The sequence below is a fragment of the Olea europaea genome, chromosome 6 (genome assembly GCF_002742605.1).
Source record: "Olea europaea var. sylvestris chromosome 6, O_europaea_v1, whole genome shotgun sequence".
In the NCBI taxonomy this organism is placed as follows: Eukaryota; Viridiplantae; Streptophyta; class Magnoliopsida; order Lamiales; family Oleaceae; genus Olea; species Olea europaea.
Genome location: NC_036242.1, coordinates 4,179,587 through 4,206,470, shown reverse-complemented (window position 1 = coordinate 4,206,470; position 26,884 = coordinate 4,179,587). Strand labels below are relative to the sequence as shown.

The 26,884-nt window shown below is 30.1% G+C and overlaps 2 protein-coding genes across 3 annotated transcripts; both read right to left on the bottom strand.

Annotated features, from left to right (window-relative positions):
- On the bottom strand, positions 1-22,324 carry LOC111395026. Its single transcript, XM_023021051.1, has 4 exons — positions 22,300-22,324; positions 20,904-21,131; positions 1,102-1,292; positions 1-159 (listed from the first exon to the last, which is right to left on the bottom strand). The coding sequence occupies exons 1-4, from the start codon at positions 22,322-22,324 to the stop codon at positions 1-3; spliced, it is 603 nt and encodes a 200-aa protein (XP_022876819.1).
- On the bottom strand, positions 20,589-26,884 carry LOC111395564 (pathogen-related protein-like). Of its 2 annotated transcripts, XM_023021601.1 has the most exons (4): positions 26,659-26,884; positions 26,278-26,410; positions 24,630-25,095; positions 20,589-20,606 (listed from the first exon to the last, which is right to left on the bottom strand). In XM_023021601.1, exons 1-3 carry the CDS (start codon positions 26,806-26,808, stop codon positions 24,653-24,655), a joined length of 726 nt encoding a protein of 241 aa, XP_022877369.1. In that variant the 5' UTR covers positions 26,809-26,884; the 3' UTR covers positions 20,589-20,606; positions 24,630-24,652. The 2 variants fall into 2 exon arrangements, with proteins under 2 accessions (XP_022877369.1, XP_022877367.1); XM_023021599.1 differs by lacking the exon at positions 20,589-20,606 and having other exon boundaries at positions 24,519-25,095.

Genomic DNA, 26,884 nt, shown 5'->3' with positions numbered 1-26,884 from the left:
CTAAGCGGTTACTGGGTCGTACTCTTCTTTGGTGTTAAGGTAATAGCTATGAATAGTCATTGACTTTCGCTCTTTAGCACGATATTTTGAGTCTTGCGTGTTTACCATTTCACCACCAAGTTGGTCTCGAGGGACGGAGGAGGCTAGGTTAGCCGAAAGCTAGTTATCGGTTATAAAGAAATTTGAATTAGATTATTGTATATTGATCGAAAAATCAATTAGATTGATTTCGTACCCTTCGTTCAATGAGAAAATGGGTAGAAGTTAAAATTTGTCTTTATTGAAAAATCGAAGAAAAAGTCCTTTCATTAGAATGAAATATACGATCAACCAACATTTATCGGACCGGAGATTAATTTAGCCAATCAGTCCTATCCTGTGGCCTTGGAAATAATAATTTATATTGGATTAGAGTCTGAACCCTCGATTCACACATTGAAATTCTTGGATAGTCGCCATAAATCCGGCTTACCCCATTTCCAAAGTTTTAGGGGAGATTTTAAATATATTCAATTTATTTAAGGGAAGATTAATCATTTTATTTAAATCTTAGTAAGGTTATTTAAACCTTTATTTTCCTGTATTTTCAATTAATTGATCGATGAAGAAACCCTAGCCTCCCCTTCACTTTTCTCTCTACTAGTTAGTGTTGAACGTGCAACTCTATAATGCTTTATAAGTACAGTGAAAGTAATATTTGAAACCCCCCTCCCCCATTTACCATTTTGATCTAAATATGAGAGAAATGCAAGTCCTTGAAAATGATTATTATACATGCAAGAAAATAGTAAAATGCACTTAAATGTGAGCATTAGAATTACAACTAAATGCATAATTGAAGATGAAGGGCAAATACAATACATGGATTGATGTGAATATTATTAATTTAGAATTAAGACTAAGGAATATATTCGTGACAATGAAAGTTAAATCATTTATACTAAATGAATATAGCAATAGGGGGCGCCACATGACCCCTTGGACTTCCACGGGGTTGTCACCCAAGAATAGCTCATCAATTTAACATCCACAATTCGGAGATTAAAAAGAAATGAAAGAGGTGAAGAAAAGGAAAAATGTTCGTTTTATGTGTAAACTTGCCATCCTGTTGGATAGTTTGTCTTCCTCTTTAACAGTCTTGCAATACAAAGAGTTGATTGAATGATGCTGCTGCATAGATATCTCGGCTAAATTCCCCTTGGTCTCACCATGGCGGAATTCCGCAAGTTGGGCTTCCATTTTCGAGCCACAAACCGAGTAAAACAAGTTGAATGAAGTGCGAAGGCCTACAGCTATCAAATCCAGAAGAAATCATTCTTAAGAGGTACACCATGAGGGTGAAAGAAAAGAAGGATCATCGTGTTAAGGCCATGTGAGCCCGGTTTGCGTAATACTCTTCAAAATATTTGATGCTCTTTTCATTGAGAATCTCGAGTTTTTCATTTCAAAGGTTTGTTTCTAGTGCTTGAAGAAGTTATTTGTCTTCTTCTTGTTGGTTGATCCAATTCAAGAAACAGCATTGGAAGTTGGTGTTGGAAAATTACGCCGATATTGTGCATATCATATTCACAAACACATGTCATTTATGTTCACGAAATCTAAATGCAATTTCATCTTATCGAAATGGATTTGGGAAGATGAAACGACAGATTCAATCATTTCATTTCTTTATTTCAAACCTACATGAAATCAAAATAATGTTATTAATTTTCTGAAATCAAATACGAAAAAAGAAATAAAAAAGAGTCAAGGTGAGATGCGAGTGATGCGATCAGTCGAGGCAAGTGTTAAACACTTTGTCCTTAAGATGAATTTGCCTCGCATTGGTGCTAACAATTTTTCGGCAATCATCTCCCAAGATATAACGACCACGTCAAGCCATTGGAGCACTCCAAATGACTTCGATCAACGAACTCGAACGGAATTCCCTCTCTATCATAACCATGACTTTGATGCAAGTGTTTTATGCAAACTAAAGTGTAAGATGGAATGGAATGATATGGAACTATCTATTGACTTTCATGAATTTCTTGAATAATAAAATTCAAACATATGGGCTCTATATATAGTAGTTGGAAAGGTATGTGAAAAGACACAATCATACCAAGAGTCACATCTCTTGGAATTTATTTCTATACATTAAGAAACACAATTATTAGAAATTAATCATACCCATACTAAGAGTCATGATCTTTCACATGAAAAGACACACTTTTCATCCACATATTTCTAGAATATTCCACAATATTCTATACGATTTTCCAACAATTTTAAGTATTAAGCGGCTTACATTTGGTTTAATTTCTCATTCACCAAATAACGAATTCCACTTAAATAATTATATAAAATTGTTCATAACCAATTTTCAATAAAAAAATTTCCAACAATTCCCCACATGAATGAAAATTAATGCAAATGTCTATGCAGACACTGGTAGAGAGAGCGAAAAAATACTGCATCAGATAAGGTAACTTTTGACTTTGAACCTTCCTTAGTGAAATACCATCGGATTTACTAGTTAATTAGTGAACGCGATGTTCTTGAACCATCAGTCGTTGGTGTAAACCAAGACAATAGTACTCACACAATGTCTCTCATAAATCGTTCATTGTTCTCATAACTCGGTTCATTTTGGCCCTAAACCCATCTTGGTTCTGTAAGTGTTTAAAGAATTCAAGCCTTAAATAATTCTCATTGAAACGGCCCCACTTCACACTTACATAGATGATCTCCTATTAAGAGTATTTTACCCTACTCCACTTGACTTAATCAAGATATAAGAATCATTAAAAGTTTATCTTAACCTCCAACCACTCTACAGAAAGTACTTTGATATCATAGGAATGAGTTAGGAAATTAGTTTCCTAAGTGATTCATGAAATCCTCATAACTTAGTTGTCCTTTTGAACCAAGATATTGGGATCTCCAGTCAACATGGTAGGGTTACCATCATAAGAACTTTTACTCAATAGGCTTAATCTCATTCCCTTCGATATGCAATATTCTTGATCTCTTGGTAAATATATATAAATGGATCCACAAGTTTACACCAATGAGATCAACTGCTTATGGTATTATGTCTACGACGTACATGTCTAGACTTACCATTACATATGACTTAGTATCTTTTCAAATTTTTCTAGCCAATGATCGATTCAATTTTTCTCTTCAAAATATTTGATGCTCTTTTCATATTTACTGATGGATTTCATACATAAGTATTCAATATAATCATTAAAGTATTGCAATGCATTTGAACTTTATGAATATTCTCTAATATTCTAATTGTTCTTGTATATCCACATAACCGTCATGATCAGCTTTCATCCCATTTCATCCACTTTAGGGCTTTCACCCATTTTCATCCATAGACTTAGTGTATACTGATAAGTGTGTTTTTACACACTTATTTAGGTCACAAACATGACTTAATAACGAGCAAAATGATTGAATTATGACTTAATCTCGTTACATTTGTGAATTGTAGGGAACATCGATGAACACTGTGAAATTCAGGAGAAAAGACGCAAAAAGGACTAAAATGACACAAAGTGAAAGTTCAGGGACCAAGGTACAATTATCCAAAAGTTGACCCGATGTACAAATTGAGAAATTGATTAAGCCAAATGCCAATTGATGATATTTTGGGATGATGGAATGGAAAGAATGAAGAAAAGATGTCAAGAAGTGAAGGATTCAAGTAAAAGGACCAAAATGAACTTTTTCCATAGTTGGACCGCATAGTGCTACCCTCTATGCGGCCACATAGAGGCAAACCGAGAATTATTTCTCACAAATCAAACGCTCTATGCGACCGCATAGAGATGCTTTTTTGGCCAAATCCGTAGTTTCCTTATTCCGCCGAAACTCTTATGGAAACAATCTTTTTAGGGTCCTATATAAATGAAAACTCGACCAGAACGAAGGGGACACCGTGTTTACAAGAAAAAAAGGAGATTTTGAAGGAGAAAATGAAGAGAGAACAAGAGGAAAACATCACGCCAAGTGAAGATTCGATTGAAACTTGATTCGGGTGATGACGTTTCTTCAACTATTTTTGTACTTTCTTATTTTTAGAATGTTAGGCTAAATTTTTTATTGCTAGGAGATCGATGAACCTTGTAATATTGCGTTTGATTTTTTATTTGGATATATTTAAACGCATGTTCCGGAATTGAATGATTTATTACGTTTTTATTTTCATATTATTATTGTACACGTAATTATATGATTTTGGTGGCCTATTTTATGCATTCGAAAGAAGGAAAATAGGCTTGACATACTATAAATCATCATAGGGTCCGTTAGGGGATAGAAATATACCTCTATACCTTGTGTGAAAAGATTGAATATTCATGAAATCATAGTGCATTCCTGTATGTTAGTATTCGTCATAGAGATATAGTTGAATCACATATTGGGGTAGGTTTGGCATTGCTCGAGAGAGATTGCTAAATTAAAATAGGAATATTGATTTATCATTTGTGGGACTGTGTCAAATTTGCATAATTGAAAATTAAATGGGTATTGCTTGGGAATTCGTGATCCTAGTGAGTTAGTAATTCCTTAATCCCATAAATTCTCATAAATTACATCCAGGTCATTTTGCATTTAGAATAAGTTCTTACTCATAATTAAATCATAATTCATATTTTCATTAGTCAAGTCACAACACAATAATCCTACTTTCATGTTTCGGTTAAGGTCATAATAGATTTATTTGAATTAATTTCATCCTTATGGGATCGATACTTGGACTTATAATCCATTTTACTACTTGTTAATGAATCGTACACTTGCAGTGAGTTTTAAATCGAAAGAAGTAATTTCGTGAACATATACCATCACATCACAATATCCTTCCAATACCATAAGATATCTTGTGAAATGTAATCCATAGGTCATGGTATATTTCAAATACATAAGGACCCCTGTCAATGCTACCTAATAATTTGGCTTGGATTACTCGTGAATCTACTAAGTTTATTCATAGCAAAAGCATTATCTAGTCGAATACAGTTCATAATATACATTAGAATGCCAATTACTTGTGAATATCTCAGTTGTGACACGCTTTCACCATAATTTTGACCAAGTGTAAACTTGTATCGATACTTCAAACGTTTTAAATATTTTCTCAACAAATGAGATTAGGAAAGTACAATTCCTTTCGATGTTCTAGAGATTTTTATCTCTAGTATTACATCTGCCACACCCAAGTCTTTCATGTCGTAATGCTTCGTAAGCATTTTCTTGGTGTTTAGCACCACTTTGTGATTATTGCCCATCATCAACATATTGACTACGTACAAACACAGGTATCTGGTATATTTTCCACGCATACACACTTGTCACATTCATTTATTTTGAACTCATTTGACAACATCGTTTTGTCAAACTTTTGGTGCCAGGAACTTGTTTCAGTCTATATAAGGACTCAACAATTTTACAAACTTTGTGGCTTTCACTTGGAGACACCTTTAGGTTGCTCAATGTATATCTTTTCTTCTAACTCACCATTTAAGAATCCCGTTTTCACATCCATTTGGTGAATCTAAAGGTTATGTATTGCCGCAGTTGCAATTAGTAACCTTATCAAAGTGATTTTGGTCATGGGTGAGTAGGTAAAGAAGTCAAATCCATCTTCCTGCCTATATCCTTTGGCAACTAATCTAGCTTTATATTTATCAATGGATCAATCAGGTTTTATTCATTTATACTCTAAGACTTATTTTAGGGAGGTATATCTACCAATTCCCATGTATGAATTTGCATTTTGGAATTTATCTCACTATTGATAGCTTCCTTCCAATGCGGTGCTTCTGAAATAAACAATGCTTCTTCAGAAGTCTTTGGGTCATTTTCTATCATATATGTTAGAAAATTCAGACCAAACGAAGTGGACGTTCTAGCCCTCTTACTACGCCTTGGTTTCTCCTCATTTGAAGATCCATTTGTAGTTTCATATGTTCTGTTATTCAAACTTACATTTTCCTTATCTTTGTAAGGAAACACATTCTCAAAAAATATCTCATTCCTTGATTCAATTATGGTACCCTCGTGTACATCCGATTTGTGTACAAGAAAACGATATGTACTACTATTATTGGCGTATCCAATAAATATGCAATTAATCGTTTTGTGGCCAATCTTTATTTGTTTGGGTTAGGGAACCTCAACCTTTTCCAAACACCCCCACACTTTTAAGTGTTTGTAGGAAGGATGATGACATTTCTATAACTCATATGGTGTCTCTTTCATTTTCTTGAGAGGTACAGAAAAGTGTAACTTTAAACTAAGTTACCCCAACAATTCCTAAATTAGGGTTATGTATCCAAGAAGTAGCGTTGTACCCACACGACTTGAACTTTCCACATAAGTTCTCAAGCATTTATGATAACCCCCACATTTTGGATTATTCTTGAACTTAGAGTTTATCTACTCTTTCATAGTTCAATCCATTTATCACTTAAATAATATCCGTATTGCATGCTTGGTGAAAGTCTAAATACTTTCAAAATAGTGGTTGTTGCTTCACATGAATGAAAAATCATTTTCCATTCGAAATTGTACTTCGATCAACCATATTAATTTGATCATCCAAATTAAATCAATGTCATCTTTAAGGTCGTCATAAACCAACTTAATTGGTTCCACGATTGAAGTCAAATTCAACAATAAAGAAGACTAAGCGTCTTCAACCATGTGCAACTTTCACATTTATGATATTTCACAAATAATATTATTCACATCAAATAATAAGGTACATTTCACCTTATTCACCATATTCATATTTGAAAGAATAAATCAACCATAGATTGATAAGTTGTGCTTTCAACGTGACAAATTTACAAAAGGACATGTCTCTTGAAATTAATCCTAGAATATTTTCACTTTAAAATAATTAGGACAAAATCACATTCTGTCATACTCTTATGCAACTATGATTTTGCATAAATCATCTTATTTAATTTCATAGAATTAATTGAGGCTATCATCATTAATCAAGGTTTGTATAATTTTCAAACTAAATTCCATGGACATATACCGGATTTACAACTTCATACTGTATATGTCACTTACCGGATTGACGCATACCGTATATGTAACTTACCGTATATGCGACTTATCGTATATGTCGCTTAACGTATATGCCGCTCACCGTATATACAACTTACCGTATTTGCATCTTACCGTATTTGCTTTTTACCGTATTTACAGCATACCATTTATGCAATTTATCATATTTGCAACAGATTACCGTATTTGCACAAGCATACCGTATATTCAGCTTATATGCAACTTACAGTATATATCGAATTTGCATATACAGACAAAAGTCTATCCGAAATCCAAACCTTGTATGGATTCACCAAATAAATTCACTATTTGAAATTCACGTTTACACAAATGACATTATAATGTCACATTCTATATCCGTTTTTGTATTTTATTCCAATCAAAAGCCACCACAAACTCTTTTTCATTGTATTTAAAATGAAAAGTTGCACGTATTCCATAATTTCAATACTAATGTTCAGAATTTAATCTCCAACATAAATTGCATTAAACATATATTTAATGAATCTCTATATCACATGCAATAATTTGGAGTCCCTACCACTTCCAAATATATTCATAGACATTCATTTCCAATTTTTCGGTTATGAACATAAAGACAATATGAAAATTCCATGGCCGTTACGGAAACTTAAAATGAACAGACACACTCTTTCATTTAAACAATAATTATCACCATTTCAAGTAAAAGCATTTGGCAAAGTTATTCTAGATTTCTCATACCTAATATATGCCATGAGAAATAATTTATATATTCAAAGCATATACATGCGGAAATTTGCCTTTCCATTTTAACCATGAATACACGGTATACACCTAAATGGCTATTAAGATATTCACCATGCACTTTTCCAAGAATTAATCAACTTCAAGTTTTGACTAATTACATGAAGACATTGATAGCCATGCATTTAATATATGTTGGCCACCACTAGACCATCCAATTACAGTAACTTACATATTAATACAATTCTCTAATGGCATTTATTCTCAAAGAAACCAACAACCCATAGGATGCCAACTAGTTTTCATTTATTCGAAAATGTAAATGAATTTACCAACTTTCCATATGCACGCAACGGCCGGAAAATACCCCACTTAAATCACAGCCATAACTTTTGCATCTAAATGAAAAGTCACATGCATTTGTCCAGCTTCATCATATTACAATCAATATATTAAAAGGTACCAGTAGAAGAAATTGGCAAATAAAACTGCCAAAAAAGGCATATACATGTTTTTGGCAAATGAAATCATATACTATCAATATTAAAAGTTGCCACTAACTTTTAAAATTGGAACGTTTGGGGACTTTCCGAATTCACATAGAATGTAAAACCCACTTTTGCTATAATTACTGCGAATGTTTCCATTGTTCTAATTCTTTAAATAGACACATTTTTCCGTACTCATGCAGAGACTTTAACTTGGCAATGGAATGGAGAATAATCAATTTTGGACATAACCCAATTTGAACATATAAATAAACATGTTTCCTCAATTGGGCAATACGTTTGACAAATTCTTCATAGAATATAAAATGCACAACAAGCACCGAAATTCATCTTAAGATTGTTGGAATATTACACCAATATTGTGCATATCATATTCACAAACACATGTCATTTATGTTCACGAAATATAAACGCAATTTCGTCTTACCGAAATGGATTTGGAAAGATGAAACGACTGATTCAATCATTTCATTTCTTTATTTCAAACCTATGTGAAATCAAAATAATGTTATTAATTTTCTGAAATCAAATACAAAAAAAAGAAATCAGAAAGAATCAAAGTGAGATGCGAGTGATGCGATCGGTCGAGATAAGTGTTAGACACTTTGTCTTTAAGATGAATTTGTCCCGTATTGGTGCTAACGATTTTTCGGCAATCATCTCCCAAGTTACAACGACCACGACAAGTCATAGGAGTACTCCAAATGACTTTAATCAACGAACTCAAACGGAGTTCCCTCTCTACCATAACCATGACTGTAATGCAAGTATTTTATGCAAACTAAAGTGTAAGCATGGAATGGAATGATATGGAACTATCTATTGACTTTCATGAATTTCTTGAATGATAAAATTCAAACATATGGGGTCTATATATAATAGTTCGGAAGGTATGTCAAAAGACACAATCATACCAAGAGTCACATCTCTTGAAATTTATTTCTATACATTAAGAGACACAATTATTGAAAATTAATCATACCCATACCAAGAGCCATGATCATATGAAAAGACACTTTTCATCCACATATTTCTAGAATATTCCACAATATTCTATACGATTTTCCAACAATTTCAAGTACTAAGCGGCTTACATTTGGTTTAATTTCTCATTCACCAAATAACGAATTAAACTTAAATAATCATATAAAATTGGTTACAACCAATTTCCGATAAAAAAAATTCCAACAGTTGGAACTGATCGTAGGTTGCCATTTGTCGGGTGGGGTGAACTAAGTTGTTAATTTTTCACACACAGAGTGTACTAGGTAATTTGTTTGTCGATTGATGTTTTTGAATTAGAATTGTGGGTTTTATAAACGAGCACCATTGATGATCATCATTTAATGTGGTAGGTTAGCAGTATAATAAATGTCATATTACCCTAATGAATAAAAATAGATAATGTGGCTGAAGTCTCCATTTTCACGTTTGATAATATTTATCAATATTGCTGGTGAATGTAATTATATATATACTTTTTTTTTTTTTATAAACATGTGATGTTGGAAAACGTCTAACTAATTTTTTTTTTTTCATTTTTATATGTGTACTTAAATTTTGACATGTGGAAATTGTAAGGAGATGTCAAAATTTTAGTATGAAACAACCAGATCGAGACACTACATATTGGAACTATTGGAATGCGAAAGCGAAATTATTCTAAAATTAAAAAAAAAATTCAATAAACAAGATCGTTTAAATGTTCACGTATATATTATATCAAAAATAAAAAATTCGAGTTTTTACCTAAATTCGATGATCACTTCTTAAATTAATTCTGAATCGTAAACTTCAAACTTTTTGAATCACGAACTTTCAACCTTTTAATTTTAAGAACTTGATGTTTCAAACATCCAAGTCTTCTATGGTATTCTCCAATCAAGATTATGCTGGTGGGTGTGTACTTTCTTTTAATTAAATCAATAAACTAATTATATTAAACTAAACAATTAAAAAAATCAAAAATTTTTTTTTTCTCTCTCCAAAATTTGGATACCATGAAATTATGTATTATGAATGTTGTACAATTCCATTCCATAGCATGTCTAAGTTCCATCTAATCTCTATTTATGGATATCGAAGAGTTTCAATCCGTATACAATAATAATTTCACATTCAAATAGAAGCTCTAATTAAAATTCAAGTAGGAGTTTTAATTAAAGTTCAAATCCAATTTATTTACATTTAATTATATGTGTAGTCTTAGAATTTCAATTACAATTATAATTAAGTTTACAACTTTCGCAGTAATTACAACCAAGTACAAAATTTTATTGTAAACTAATTATATTAAACTAAACAATTAAAAAAATCAAAAATTTTTTTTTTCTCTCTCCAAAATTTGGATACCATGAAATTATGTATTATGAATGTTGTACAATTCCATTCCATAGCATGTCTAAGTTCCATCTAATCTCTATTTATGGATATCGAAGAGTTTCAATCCGTATACAATAATAATTTCACATTCAAATAGAAGCTCTAATTAAAATTCAAGTAGGAGTTTTAATTAAAGTTCAAATTCAATTTATTTACATTTAATTACATGTGTAGTCTTAGAATTTCAATTACAATTATAATTAAGTTTACAACTTTCGCAGTAATTACAACCAAGTACAAAATTTTATTGTAATTACAAAGCCAAAAACTATTATAATTATCGTAATTAAGTTTCAATACTTTATGAAGCTATCATGGGGACCTGATTGGACATATATTATCCAAGCTCCAATAATTAGATCATGACTAGTCAACCCTAGTCCATCCAATCTAATTATTAGTCTTTGTTTTTTTTTACTAAAATCCAAAGACTGAACTTTCAGAATATATAAGATCACAGAAGCCAATAAATCTGTAATACTTTCCTCTGACCTGTCGTAAATATATTTTATCCCCGTCTGAGATCCGATAATTAAGTACGAGCATAAATAATCGTTTTGCCCCCTCTAATTATCCTCACTAACTTAAATTTCATTTTCTTCAACGGTATGTAAACTAATCACAGATGTTGAAATTTAACCGTTGCTAAACACTGGGTTCAGATTTTAACCGATCAACAGAAAATACATAAATAGTCATTCTACCCATTTTTCAGGGTGACAGTTCTCGATATGAATTCATGTTGTCTATCCGCTCATTCTCAAGTTCCCAACTTTTCGAGATATTTGACCAATCAAATTGATCTCACCCATTGATAAATCAAAAAACCATTAAAATCATGAAAAGATATATATATATATATATATATATATATATATATATATCTCTAATTATCCTCACTAACTTAAATTTCATTTTCTTCAACGGTATGTAAACTAATCACAGATGTTGAAATTTAGCCGTTGCTAAACACTGGGTTTAGATTTTAACCGATCAACAGAAAATACATAAATAGTCATTCTACCCATTTTTCAGGGTGACAGTTCTCGACATGAATTCATGTTGTCTATCCGCTCATTCTCAAGTTCCCAACTCTTCAAGATATTTGACCAATTAAATTGATCTCACCCATTGATAAATCAAAGAACCATTAAAATCATGAAAAGATATATATATATATATATATATATATATATAATCCTGTCAAAGGACACGATCATGCTATAGAATTAAATTCGACACGTGGTCCGTTCACATTTGGCCAAGATGCTTTCTTTTCATTGAATGTCTTTTTCATTTTTTTTGTGTAGGAAATTGGTGAAGTGTCTCTTTGGATATGGCTAAGCTTCAAAATCTTTTGTCAATGGGGGCAAGATTTTGACCTATCCTTGCAGTGCTGTCCTAGCTTCGATTAGACATTAGTGAACAATATTAATTTGAAACTTTATTAGTTGTATTGTCTAATATTGAATAAATATGCGTATCAAGTTTAAGTCTCATAATTGTTAATTTCTGAAAGTAAATTGTATAACTATAGATAAACTTATTCGATGGGTAAAGATTATAGATTAATGCTTTATTTTATATTATAGACCGTGTGTATTAAAAAACATTACAGAGTAAAATCAAATATTATATTAGAAAATAATTCTAACTAAGTCTCAAGTTGAAGAAAATGAATCATCGATACAATCAATAATGACTACAAATAATAGTACAAGCACCCTCAAAAGCCTAGAAAAATATCACCATCCACATTGACGAATTCATACATGCATATCAATTAATAAACTCGTGTAAAAAGATGAGTAATCGTAGCTACACCAACCAAACCATTTCCGGGATTACCATGCCGACCCCCAAATTTCATAATATATAGGTAGGAAGAGAGATTTTTTTATTTGGCCTATCACTATTCATTTTTATTGAAAAGTCTATATTACCCTTAATGAAATGATTCTTTCTATATTACAACATATATCCAAATCTTTTAAACATTTTATTTTCTACTTCGAATATTTGAATATAAATCCATTCTATGATCTAATAAATAAGAATACTCTGCAACATATATTTCATATTTTCTAATTAAAAGCTATATTCTTCAAATGGTAAATTTATATTTTCTAATTAAGAGATAATATTCTTTTTTTTTTTCCTAACATTCTTTCTAATAAATTATCTAATCCTTCAATTGTATATCCTGACATTTATTCATACCAATAATCATCAATTAATCCCTACGATTCTTTAAGATTTTAAAAAGATTCATTCTAATTTTAGCTAAAGTTTAATAGTTTTACTTTAGGTTTGATCTGGACTTTTATTCTTAGAACCGAGTGACCTTCGAGCTCTGAATCTGTAAATTGATTCCTTTAACGGCCTCCTGCCTTCATAGAATTATTAATATTTCAGTTACTTGCTCTCACTTTATCAACTTCTAAAGAACAAAATTCTAGACTTTTGTTAAAGAAAAACTTTCTTTTTACTAAAATAAGAAGGAAACTTTTTATCAGATCCTTCAAAAATTTATGGGAATAAAGATTTAGAAACTCATATTCATATTTATTGGAGTTTTATTTCTATCAGAATTAATACAAGACTTCTGTCTGGTACAAAGGGATTTTCAGAAAAACTGATTTTTCAAACTGGAAGTGGTTTTTAAAGTAACTATTGCTTACAACTCGAGATTTCAAGATAAGATGAGATGTCATCTATCTATCACAATGGCTCTATTTATACAAGTTTATGAGACTTTATTACATCATTGAGTACATCGGCAAAAGCACATTTGCCTTTCTATTATTTTCCTCCTTGGGCCTACATCTTCACATGCTGCTTCAACTTTTTATCCAAAGAGCATCTTTTTCTATTATTACTCTTTTTCTTCAATGTCTTCACATGCTACTGTATTATTGTCCTCCATACACCTTTGTCAAAGGTGCTCTATTATTGTTCTCTTCCTTTATTTCTTTATATGCAATTGGGGCACTCCCTCAACTGGCAGGATTCTTTTATAGTAGTAGGATATCTTGAAAATTGATGTATATCGGATCTTGTAATATAGTCCTTTAAAATTTCTGATTTTCCATATCCTCCATGGATACCAGCATCCAATTTTCATATTGACACAAGCATGTGAATTTTTTATCAAACAAATTTTTGACAATGTTGTAGATGGCTTTAATTCCAAGTGGTCTCCTATGTCTGATCCATGATTTTGTCACTGTCGGAACTTTTCTATTATTTTTTGTATCATCTATTTGGAAATTGGCTGCAACATATCCAATTGAGATTATGTGTTCAACTTGATAGTAAACAACTCCATCATATTCTGGACTTATTGATTAGAATTTCAAATATATTTTTCGTCCTTTGGCAATTCTGGATACTTCTTTTATGAATATGTCATCAAATTTCGAAATTTCAATCAAATCTTTTCTTGGATATATCAAATCCATGAATCCATAGTCTGCCATAATTTTTATAAATAAAGGGTCTCCTCCTTTCATGGCTGTTATTCTGGGATAAACATTATTTTCTGGAGAGATGAAATATGAATCACTCATTTTTATTTCATAAGCAATTTTGGTTATTTAGGCATATTTTTTTTCTTTTGGATCTAAAGGGATTTTATCTTCTTGGTTTATGATGCTGATTGTTTTGATATCTCTTTTGTCTCCATGTACTATAACTTTTTTGGTTGATGATACTGAAATGAAATCTCCTTTATTATCAGTTCGTATGTTGTCTCGTCTGGGTCCACTGCTACTTCCAGCTGTCCCTGTTTGGTATTGGTTTGAAAAACTCATTTATGAGCTCTTTGGTGTATTTGTCTCAAATAGTATATCTTTTAGTTGTGCTGCAATAGCATCAACTTGATTTTTGAGTTATATAATATATTTATGATGCTCAGTAGTGATATTCAACAATATTTTTATATTTGAGTTGAATATCTTTGAGATCCGGGTTGCTCCAAAGTTTATATTTTCGAATTCTTTTTTAAGAAAATCTATCCTTTTTTGTATATGTAGGATAGATTGGTATAATTCCATGACCTTAACTTTATCCATCAACAAATTCTATGTTTCTGCTAAGAAAATTATTAACTCCTTTAATATGGACTATATCAAAATTATAAAATGCTAAATAAACTTGCCATCTATGGAGCCTTCTGTATTGAGGTTCTGGTGGTAGTTTATTCCTGACTAATCCTGGAACTTGAGAATTATCAATCTCAACAGTAAATTTATTGGATAATAAAAATAATGAGAACTTCTTTATTTCTCTAATAATTGCTAATAATTTTTTCTCATGAGTAGTATAATTTATTTCTACTTGGTTAAATGTTCCACTTGAATATCTACAAATTTCATTTAGATCTGTTTTTAATATTGCTACCCAATATTTATCTGAGACATTAGTATTAACAATCAAATTATCTTTTTCATCTGGTAATCTTAATTTTGGTAAATTTTTACATTCTTTTTTTAATGATTTAACTATTTCTATATGTTCTTCATTCCATCCTTTAGTATTTATTTTTCTAAGTAAAATTTGGATTTTATGTCTTTTTTCAGAAAGATTTTCAATAAATTCTTCCGCATAATTTAAACATCCGAAAAATTTTTGTATTTGTTCTTTGGATTCTAATTTATCTGAAATTTTTTCTATCTTTTTAGATATATGAGTCTGTAATTTTATCACTCTTTTATCTATTGATAATCTAAGAAAATCTATCTCTTGTTTTTCTATTATAGATTTCTTTTTAGATAGTACAATTCATTCTTTTTTACATTCGCTAATAAATTAGATTAAATGATTTCTATGTTCTTCTTTACTATTAAAACATATTAATATATCATCTATATAAACAATTAGAAATTCATTAGACTTTTTAAATATATTATCCATCTTTTTTTGATATATTTGTGGTGTATTTTTTAGACCAAATGACATAACTTACTGTTCATATTTTCCTTGAGATGTGCTAAATGCAGTATAGTGTATACTATATTTTTCTATTTTTATTTGCCAAAATCCTGATTTACAATTAAATTTAGAATAATATTGTTTTTCTCTTGCAATATTTATTAACACTTCTTTATTTGGTAGAAAGTAACCATCAAAATTTAGTATATTTGTTTAATTCTTAATAATTTATGGTCATCCTAACTTTTCCTCTAACTTAAGAATGTTTCATAACCATAAAGGTTAGACTACTACGAGGTCCATTACTAGATTTAATAAGTTTTTGTTCTAACAATTCTTTTATCTGATTTTTAAATTCTTGTGTATCTTCTATAGTATACATCTTTGGTTTGACTCTTATTATAACATTTTCTGTTAATTCTATTTTAGCTTGTGGGTGATGTGGTTTCCAAAATAATAATGGATTTTCTGTATAAACTTTTTTTAGTTGTTCAATTATTTTTTCTATATTCATTTCTATTCCTATTTTTAGAACTTTTTTATACAATATTCTTTTATTTTTTATTTCATTATATATAATTAATTTTTTCTCCTATTTATCACCACACTGGGCTGACTAAACTCTATAAGGTTTAAATTCTCTAGAGATTTTTAATAAGTGTCCACAGGGTGTTTGTAGCATTATCATATAATTATTTTATTTACAATATTGAAATTGTTGAATAAAATCATTTCCTAATAATATATCACATTATAATTTATCATATTTATATACTTTATTTATTGTAACTTGTTTACTTCCAGGAATTATATTAACTTTATCAGCACTATTAATTATTTGAGTACTTTCTCCAGTAACTCCAGTTATTTTTATATAGTTTTACTTCTTTTATTTTGTTGATTTCTTCTAACTGATTTTTATTAGGTATTTTTAAACTTTTGGATCTTTTAATTAATTTTCCATCCTTAAATATAATATTATTAGAACATTCTCCTTTATTTAATTCTGTTATTTTAGGTTTATTTTTTGTTATACTAAATTCATATTCTTCTGAAATTAAGTTTATTTGTTTATTTAATTCTATTATTTTACTAATATCTTTACATTATTTATGAACTTCAATACATGATTTATTGGAATAAATATTTCCATAATTAAAATTAGCAAACGTATATAAAGCTCTATATTCTATATTCATAATTTGATCACCTGGTTGCATGATATCATCTCTATGAAGATTAAAATGTAGTTCTAAAACTTCATTAAAGTTTTTATCTTTTAATGATACACAATATTTTGGATAACACGTAAACATAATTTTTTGATATGCTAAATTTTATTCTATTGTTCCTAAATGACTGTCTTTTAAATCTATTATTTTTCCATCATGTAAAGTTATATTTAAGGGTGAATCCATCCCTTCTCTAAATAGTGATTTAAACATTATTTGTATTTTTGCTAAATAAACATATTGAATTTTTTCACTTCGTTTTTACTAATCTTTGTTAATAGTTCTTCAACTGTATTTTTTGTTAAAAGATTTAATTTATATTGTCTATAAGTTGTTCTTACATCTATGATTTTTCTATTTTGTAATATTCATTTATTGCGATTCTCTTTCTTTTCCAAATTCCATCAAATACTTCTCATTTTCCTATTTTTAAGTTTAAAAATAATTTTTGCAAATTTCTAAACTTGTTATTATCAAAGTGACTTTTAATACATATCCTTCTATTCCTTCATGTTCTTATATATTTATGTTATTATTTTCTATTTTTTCAATTTCTCAATTCATATCCTGATTCATCATTTGTTTCACTTATGTATATTTCGTGATTATAGTATTTTTTAATATCTGATATTTCATTTAATTCATCTTTTATTTCAAAATATTCTTTTTGTAATATTCTAACTTTCTTTTTATCACAATCAGGGTTTATATGACCTATTTATCCACAATTCCAACATTTACATTGGTTTTTATTTTTCTTTTTATTCTTCTGTTGATTATATGGGTTATTTTTTCTTTTGTAATATCTTCTTCTAGGTCTTATATATTTTTTATTAAAATTCCTAAATTTCTTAAATTTTTTATTTTTATATTTTCTTTTATTAATTCTTCTTTCAGGATTACATCTCCATTTCACAGGGGTTTCTATATCTTTACAACATATTTTAGTTAATTTTTCTGATTTTTTCATTAATTGTCTTTGTTGACATATATATGCAAGTCTTTCAAATAAAAATTTTATTTTTGAACCTAAAGTTCTAGGTATTCCAATATTATCTCTTTTTAATTCACTAATTTCAATTTTTAATATACTTATATCGTTTCTTGTTTCTTTTACTTCATTTCTTAAATCTTGTACATTATTTATTAACATTTTTATTAATGATTTTAATTCTTCCATATATTCACTTATTGACATCTTAATTTTTTCTTATTTCTAACTCATAGGTTAATTTGCATTTTTTATCTTCTTTTTTATCTATTATTTTTCCAAATCTTCTCTCAACTGTATCTGGATCTACTAATTCTTCTTTTACTGTAGTAAAATATCTACTCTTAAATCTTAATCTTTCACATTTTAATTTTATTAATTGTCTATTATTTGATATTCTCATTCCTTCTGATATTAACATTATATTTAGTATTTCCTCTTGTATTTTTTTCATTTTTATAAGTAATTTATTCAATTTTAAATGTGTATTATTACTTGCACTCATACTTGTCCTTGTAATATAAATTATTTTCTTCATCTTCATAAATATTATTAATTTTTTCATATGTATATATATCTTTTATTGTTTCTATTATTAATTTTTCTAATATTTGTTCCTTTATTTCTTTAGGCAGTTTTTTAATTATTGTTAGTATCATTATTTTTAATTTATTATGAATATGTTTTAAAAATATATAATTACATCTCTCTTCTTCTAAACGTCAATAATTATCTATTTTTCTTATTTTAATTTCCATGATCTCTATGCTTTTATCAGGATGTAAATATTTGTGTATTAATCAATTATTATTTTAAAGACGTATAATATAAATATTCCTTTAATTTTCTAATAGTTAATCTTTTATTTATTAAATTTATATAAAATCTAAGTGTTAATCTAAATCTAAAGATTTTTACTTCAAATAATCTATTTTTTATAGGTTATATCATGATCTCTATGGCTCTGATACCAATAAGGAGTTTGCTATTTAGAGCGAACAAAAATCAAATAAATCAAATTAAAAATATTAATCAAATAAATCAAATAAAAACTATCAAATTTCAACAAATATTTAATTTTAAAGACTGAAATAGATGATTTCTATATTATAGTGTCTTATTATGTAATATCCAAATGGAGGGCATTTTTGGTATGTAAATTGATCAAAGGTCATTTTTGGAAAAGTGACCATTTTCTAAAGGTTATTTCCATATATTTCTCAGGTAGGAATAATCCCCCCCCCCCTCGCCCCCGCTTGGCTCTCTCTCTCTCTCTCTCTCACACACACACACTCACAAAATAAAATAAAATAAATTATTCCAAATTTGTATTGTGGCACATAATAATCATTATGAAGTGAGCGATGCTAGTTAAAAATGGTACCTTACTCACCCCAATATGTAAAGATCGAAGAATAATGTTGGATATAAGTCAAGCAATTTTTATTTTTTTATGACGGGGAACCTGCTGCTGCTACCCTTCGAGTGCGTACTTGGTAAACTCTCGAACTAACGAAATAGCCTGCAATCAAGCAATTTTTTTTACTAACGTCAAAAGGTACACCATTAACAAGTAAATTGCACAAGGATCTAGAGATTTTACTCTCAAGTCTTTAATAAATCTTCTATAAAAACTAGCATGTCCAAGGAAATATCTTACTTCTACTGATTTTGGAGGCAGAAGATTGGAAATAAGATCAACCCTGCCCTTATCAACTTCAATACCTCGACTGGAAATTATATGACCAAGAAGTATAATTTGTTTTACCATAAAGTGACATTTCACAATTTAAAACTAAGTTATTTTCCTTGCATCTCTACAAAACTAAAGACAGATGGCATAGACATTCATCAAAAGAATCTCCATAAATAAAATAAAAAATCATCGATAAACACTTGAAGAAACCTCTCGACCATGTCAAAAATACTAAACACGCATCTCTGAAAAAGTGGAAATATTGATTGTAATATGAATGATTATTCATGACATGATATATAGTCTATCAAGCAATTAATCAATAAATGGGAGAAGAAAGTGGCATTTTCTAGTGATTGAATTCAATTTTTGGTAATCAATACAAAATATACAATAAAATATGCTCATCCCCTATACCAATGAATCATGCCTAAAGAACAAATTAAATAGGGCAAGATAGTTGCCTAGCATGGCACTTGACCCCACAGAACGATTATAGGATGGCCATCCATCTAATTATATATTCTTAACAAAACAATGAAGCATGCACAATTCTTTTCATTATGATTTCAATAAATTATGCACATTAAATTGCCAGGGTAACTTGAAAAACAATTGAATCCATATTAATATGCCACGTTATCGGTAAAAAATGATTTAATGAGCACTTGTGCTTATCTCATGTTAAGCACCGATAACACGTTACAATATATATATATATATATATATATATATATATATATATATATTGTGCGTGTGTGTGTGTTGAGATCCACCATAAATTTCTGTCGATGAAATTATATGACACGTCATTGGTCCTTAATATAATATGGGCACCGGTGCTTAATAGATCATTCGTGTATATATATAGTTTTTTTAATTTATAATTAAAAAGAAAACATAACTTGTTCGGGTATGTTTAATAGTAAGTAATATTATCTAAAAGTTAATTTGAGGAACTTGTAAGCTTTATCAAACACTTTATACATTCATGCATTTCCACCAATTTGATAAGATCGATGTCCATTGAATTAAGGATAGATTTTCGTCTTGGTACAGTAGTAGGATGATTGCCCACATGGCACATTTCCAAGTGGTAAAAGAGGAGGGTGGAGAAATCCAATTTTGTTTGAGGCTGTCGCGTCAAGGGTTCGAATCCTGAAATATGGATTTGACTCTTGGGTAAGTGCAAGTGTACAAGCAGTCTTCTATCCTATACCCTTGGAGGTATAACCTGCGATTTACCTCCCTCACGATGCTTTAGGGTAGGGGCAATGGGGACCCTTAAGGTTGGGGTTCAACTTTTTTAGGATGATTATTTAATTTCTACATATTAAATGGACATTTATGAGTACATGCGGAATCTGTGCGCTCTGAACCAGAAATTAAAGGCCCTTTAAGCAGTCCTGCAAAAAGCTCAGTTGGATCATAATAAACCTCCACATCTTCTGCTCTCAGTGATTCATCAACATTGAGAATTCCAATCCCATAAAACTGAACCAATTCTCCAGTAGAAGCATGTCCTTTAAAGGGAACTTCAAGGTAACCCCAATGCCTAAACTCAAAAGCAATCACAGGTGGACCTGAATAAACACTTATAACTTCCCATGTTGTAAATTTAATTATAATAGAAATTAAAATTCCATAGTATGTCTAGGTTCCATCTAATCTCTATTTATGGAGATCGAAGAGTTTCAATTCTTATACAATAATCATTTCACATTCCAATAGGAGCTCTAATTAAAATCCAAGTAGTTGTTTTAATTAAAGTCAAAATCCAATTTATTTATATTTTATTACATTTGTAGTCTTAGAATTTCAATTACAATTATAATTAAGTTTACAACTTTCGTAGTAATTACAATCAAGTACAAAATTTTATTGTAATTACAAAGCTCAAAACTATTATAATTACCGTAATTAAGTTTCAATACTTTATGAAGTTACCACGGGGACCTGATCGGATATATATCATCCAAGCTCCAATAATTAGATCATGACTAGTCAACCCTAATTTACCCAATCTAATTATTAGTCTTTGTTTTTCCACAAAAGGCAAAAGACTGAACTTTCAGAATATATAAGATCACAGAGGACAATAAATCTGTAATACTTTCCTTTAACCTGTCGTAAATATATTTTATCCCCATTTGAGATCCGATAATTATGTACGAGCATAAATGATCGTTTTTCCCCCCTCTAATTATCCTCGCTAACTTAAATTTCATTTTCTTCAACGGTCATGTGAACTAATCATAGATGTCGAAGTTTAGCTGTCACTAAAAACTGAGTTTAGATTTTAACCGATCAACAGAAAATACATAAGTAGTCACTCTACCCATTTTTCAGGATGACAGTTCTCGACATGAATTCATGTTGTCTATCCGCTCATTCTCAAGTTCCCAACTCATTGAGATATTTGGCCGATCAAATTGATCTCACTCAGAAACATTAAAATCATGAAGAGATATATAAAATCTTGTCAATGGATTTAGATGAAATACACAGCAGTCTAGTGAAATTTAATTCTCCGAACGGTCATGCTATAGAATTAAATTTGACACGCGGTCTGTTCAATACACTCCAAGTGTACTAGTGTCACCTTCAACTATTTTTGTGATAAGGACAAATCTCAAATCTGAATAGTGAATTGATCAACATTACAATCTTCTAGTACAAAGGTGTCAATCCTTGGACATTGGTTATGAAAAAATTATTTATGATCAAAATATAAGTTGTGTCATACTGTACCTCTTAATGCAAGTACCCAACTCATATTATCTCAATTGATTATAGGCATTTTAATTTGCATGATCAATAATAAATAATACAATAAATAAATAAAATCACAATTTATTTATTATAAATAATTATTTTATTACAGCAAAATATCCTATATGCACACAACCAACAGGAATTTGGTATACAATTTAATTGGAGTTTACATTTGGCCAAGATGCTTTCTTTTCATTGAATGTCTTTTTCAACCCCTTTTTTTTGTTTTTTGTATAGGAAATTGGTGAAGTGTCTCTTTGGATATAGCAAGCTTCAAAATCTTTTGTCAATGGGGGTAAGATTTTGACCCTATCCTTGTGGTGTTGTCCTAGCTTCGATTAGACATTAGTGAACAATCTGAATTTGAAACTTTATTAGTTGTATTGACAAAAGATTTTGATCTTATCCCTGAAGTGCTGTCCTAGCTTCTATTAGACATTAGTGAACAAACTTTATTAGTTGTATTGTCTAGTATTGAATAAATATGCGTATCAAGTCTAAGTCTCATAATTGTTAATTTCTGAAAGTAAATTGCATAACTATAGATAAATTTCTTCGATGGGTAAAGATTATAAATTAATGCTTTATTTTATATTATGGACCGTGTGTATTAAACAACATTACAAAGTAAAATGAAATATTATATTAGAAAATAATTCTAACTAAGTCTCGAGTTGAAGAAAATGACTCATCAATCCAATCAATAAATTCCAAATTGGTATTGTGGCTCATAATAATCATTATAAAGTGAGCGATGCTAGTTAAAAATGGTACCTTGCTCACCCTTACATGTAAATATCGAAGAATAATGCTGAATATAAGTCAAGCAATTTTTTTACTAACGTCAAAAGGTACACCTTTAACAAGTAAATTGCACAAGGATCTAGAGAATTTACCCAAGTCTTTAATAAATCATCTATGAAAGCTAGCATGTTCAAGGAAAGATCTTACTTCTACTGATTTTGCCGGCAGAATATTGGATATAAGATCAACCCTGCCCTTATCAACTTCAATACCTCGACAGGAAATTATATGACCAAGAACGATAATTTGTTTTACCATAAAGTGACATTTCGCAATTTAAAACTAATTTATTTTCCTTGCATCTCTACAAAACTAAAGTCAGATGGCATAGACATTCATCAAAAGAATCTCCATAAATCAAATAAAAAATCATCGATAAACACTTGAATAAACCTCTCAACCATGTCAAAAATACTAAACATGCATCTCTGAAAAAGTGGAAGAAATTGATTGTAATATGAATGATTATTCATGACATGATATATTGTCTGTCAAGCAATTAATCAATAAATGGGAGGAGAAAGTGGCATTTTCTAGTGATTGAATTCAATTTTTCGTAGCCATTTTTTCAAAATGCATTTTTTGATAGGCATTTTTATGTAAAAATGTATTTTAAAATAGTAAATTGATGTGAAATGTGTGGTTGGATAATAAGGAAAAGTTTTTGATTTATGTGTAATATTATTTTAATAAAGAATGTGTGATTGAAAAGAAAAGAGAGAAAAATGCATTTTGAAAAAAATGGCTACCAAACGGGGCCTAAATAACAAATTAAATAGGGCATGATAGTTGCCTAGCACGCTTGACCCCACAGAACGATTATAGATGGCCATCCATCTAATTATATGGCCCCATTTGGTAGTTATTTTCTTCAAAATGTATTTTTTTTCAACCACACATTTTTTATTAAAATAATATTATACGTAAATCAAAAACATTTCCTTATTTTTCAACCACACATTTCACATCAATTTACTATTCTAAATTGCATTTTTACATAAAAATACCTATCAAATACCCCTATATTTTGAACAAAACAATGAAGCATGCACAATTCTTTTCATTATGATTTCAATAAATTATGCACATAAAATTGCCGGGTAACTTGAAAAACAATTGAATCTATGTTAATATGACACGTTATCGGTGCTTAAGAAATGATTTAATGAGTATTGGTACTTATTTTATGTTAATCATCGATAACATGTTATGTTGAGACCCACCATAAATTTTCTTATACGACACGTGATCGATGCTCAACATAATATGGGCACCAGTGCTCAGTAGACCATTCATGTAAATATAGTTTATTTAATTTATAAGTAAAAAGAAAATGTAACTTGTACAGTTATGTTTAATAGTAAGTAATATTATATAAAAGTTAATTTGAGTAACTTGTAAGCTCTATCAAACACTACATACATTCATGCATTTCTACAAGAACACATTTCCAGAAATTTGATAAGATCGATGTCCATTGAATAGATTTTCGTCTTGGTACAATAGTAGGATGATTATTTAATTTCTACATATTAAATGGACATTTATGAGAAGATGCAGAATCTGTGCGCTCTGAACCAGAAATTAAAGGCCCTTTAAGCAGTCCTGCAAAAAGCTCAGTTGGATCATAATAAACCTCCACATCTTCTGCTCTTAGTGATTCATCAACATTGAGAATTCCAATCCCATAAAACTGAACCAATTCTCCAGTAGGAGCATGTCCTTTAAAAGGACCTTCAAAGTAACCCCAGTGCCTAAACTTAAAAGCAATCACAGGTGGACCTGAATAAACACTTATAACTTCCCATGCAAAGCCACGGGGAAGTGCCACTCGAAAAGCATCGTGGGATGACTCGAAGCTCTCTTCATCTGCTTTGTAATATTTGAATTCTTCTGGCATCGAACTCTTTAACAATGCATTGTAACTCCCCATTTTCAGCGTCTCTTCTGCAGATAGGCCCTCTCTTCCTGTATTTTAATATTGTGTAGTCAAATTTTTATAATCTAAAGCTCTATTAGGGATTCGAGTAAGGCGTTGTCTTGAAATTCAAAGTTGAATAACTTTGATGACAATAAATATTTTGTTTAATTATTAGGTAACGTGACTTTCTTGGGATAACATGTCAAAGGACGTACAATCAACTAGGCAAGGCAAGAACTGGGTGGGCACGGGCTGGGGAATTGGGGTGATGTGGTAACTGGTAAGATATGATTGAATCAGAATTTTTTCAACAAAATAAAAAAAAATTATAAAACGAAAAATAAACAAAAAATTACTAGTCAGAGCGAGTTAGGGGTTGGAACCATGTTTTCGTCCTGCCCTTGTCCCGATTCCTCAACAGAGCAGGACAACTCGAGGCGAGACAGAACGAGACCATATCATTTTGCCATCCCTACGACCAGCATATAATTCTAATATGTGAACTCACATTCACATATAGTGCGGCACTATTTAGCTTATGATCATTTTCAATATGTTGGTGTTACAGATCCAGCAATAATGCAGTGGAAGTCTTTAATGCAATTAATCAAAGTCAAACTATCATTTAACCCCTGTTTGGCCCCGTTAATTTTAATTCTATTACATGTTGGTGTTACTCATTTTCCAAAAAAATATATTCCACCCATTTCATTTCCCCAAAATTGGGGCCATACGGGGGCTTATTGAAATTTGAAAAGTTGAGTCAGCTTGCAAATAGGTCCAATTATAATAGAAATAATCTAATGGGAAATTGAGTTAAGCACCAACATCATGGCATACTAATTAATTGGCGAATCATTAAATTCATGAGATCTACCATTAACTTATTCATCAGATGAGCTAGGCACCAATGCTCATTAGATTATTTATATCAATTATAGTTTACAGAAAATAGAGATATACTCCTACAATAGTAATAAACTATTGTAGAAACATTCTCTATTGAATCTATTGCGAAAAACAAACTTCGGAAGAAGTTTCTGTAATTTTTAAAAAGAAGAGTGGCTATTTTACAATTTGTAATACGAAGAATATTTCTGAAATTGTTCAATAAAATAATATATTCATCTATCTAGTGATTATTTACCATAATTTTGACAAAATTAAGATTGAATTAATCAAAATAACTAGAAAAGAAAAGGAGTAGAGTTTGTACTCATTTATCTTACCATTAACGATGAGCTTGAATTTTTCAGGATTTATTGTTCTGAAATCTTGAATTTGAGTCTTGTGTGACAACTCCATTTCCCATGACTTCAAAGCATTTTGAACTACCTCTTCAAGTGATCCTTTAGGCCATTCCTAAATAGCCCAAATAACAAAAAAATAATTAAAACATCATCTATATGAGTTGAGATCTATAGTTCCAAACTTCTTGTCTTCTAAATACATTTTTGCCATGTCCCAAAATTGTATTGACAGATATTCAAGAGGACGACAAGTTCGATACAGCAAATATGGACTCCATCCATACTCCACATAATACACAAAGCAAGATACACACAGTATACATGTGTTTACTCGTAGAGAGATCGATATATATATAATACCTTGGTTCGGCCTTCTTCGAACAATTTATTGACATCATCGTATATAGGAGGGCCACCATGTCTCCACTCTGTATTTTGTGCTTCTTCGTGCAAGAAAGACCTATACTTATCTGCTGCAATTTGAATAGGATCTTGATTTTCAGTTGCCATGTTAAGAGCTTTTCTTCAAGACTTTTGACTGGGAATTGAGGCCAAGGCTTGCTACATTTATATAAGCAAAGCGAAT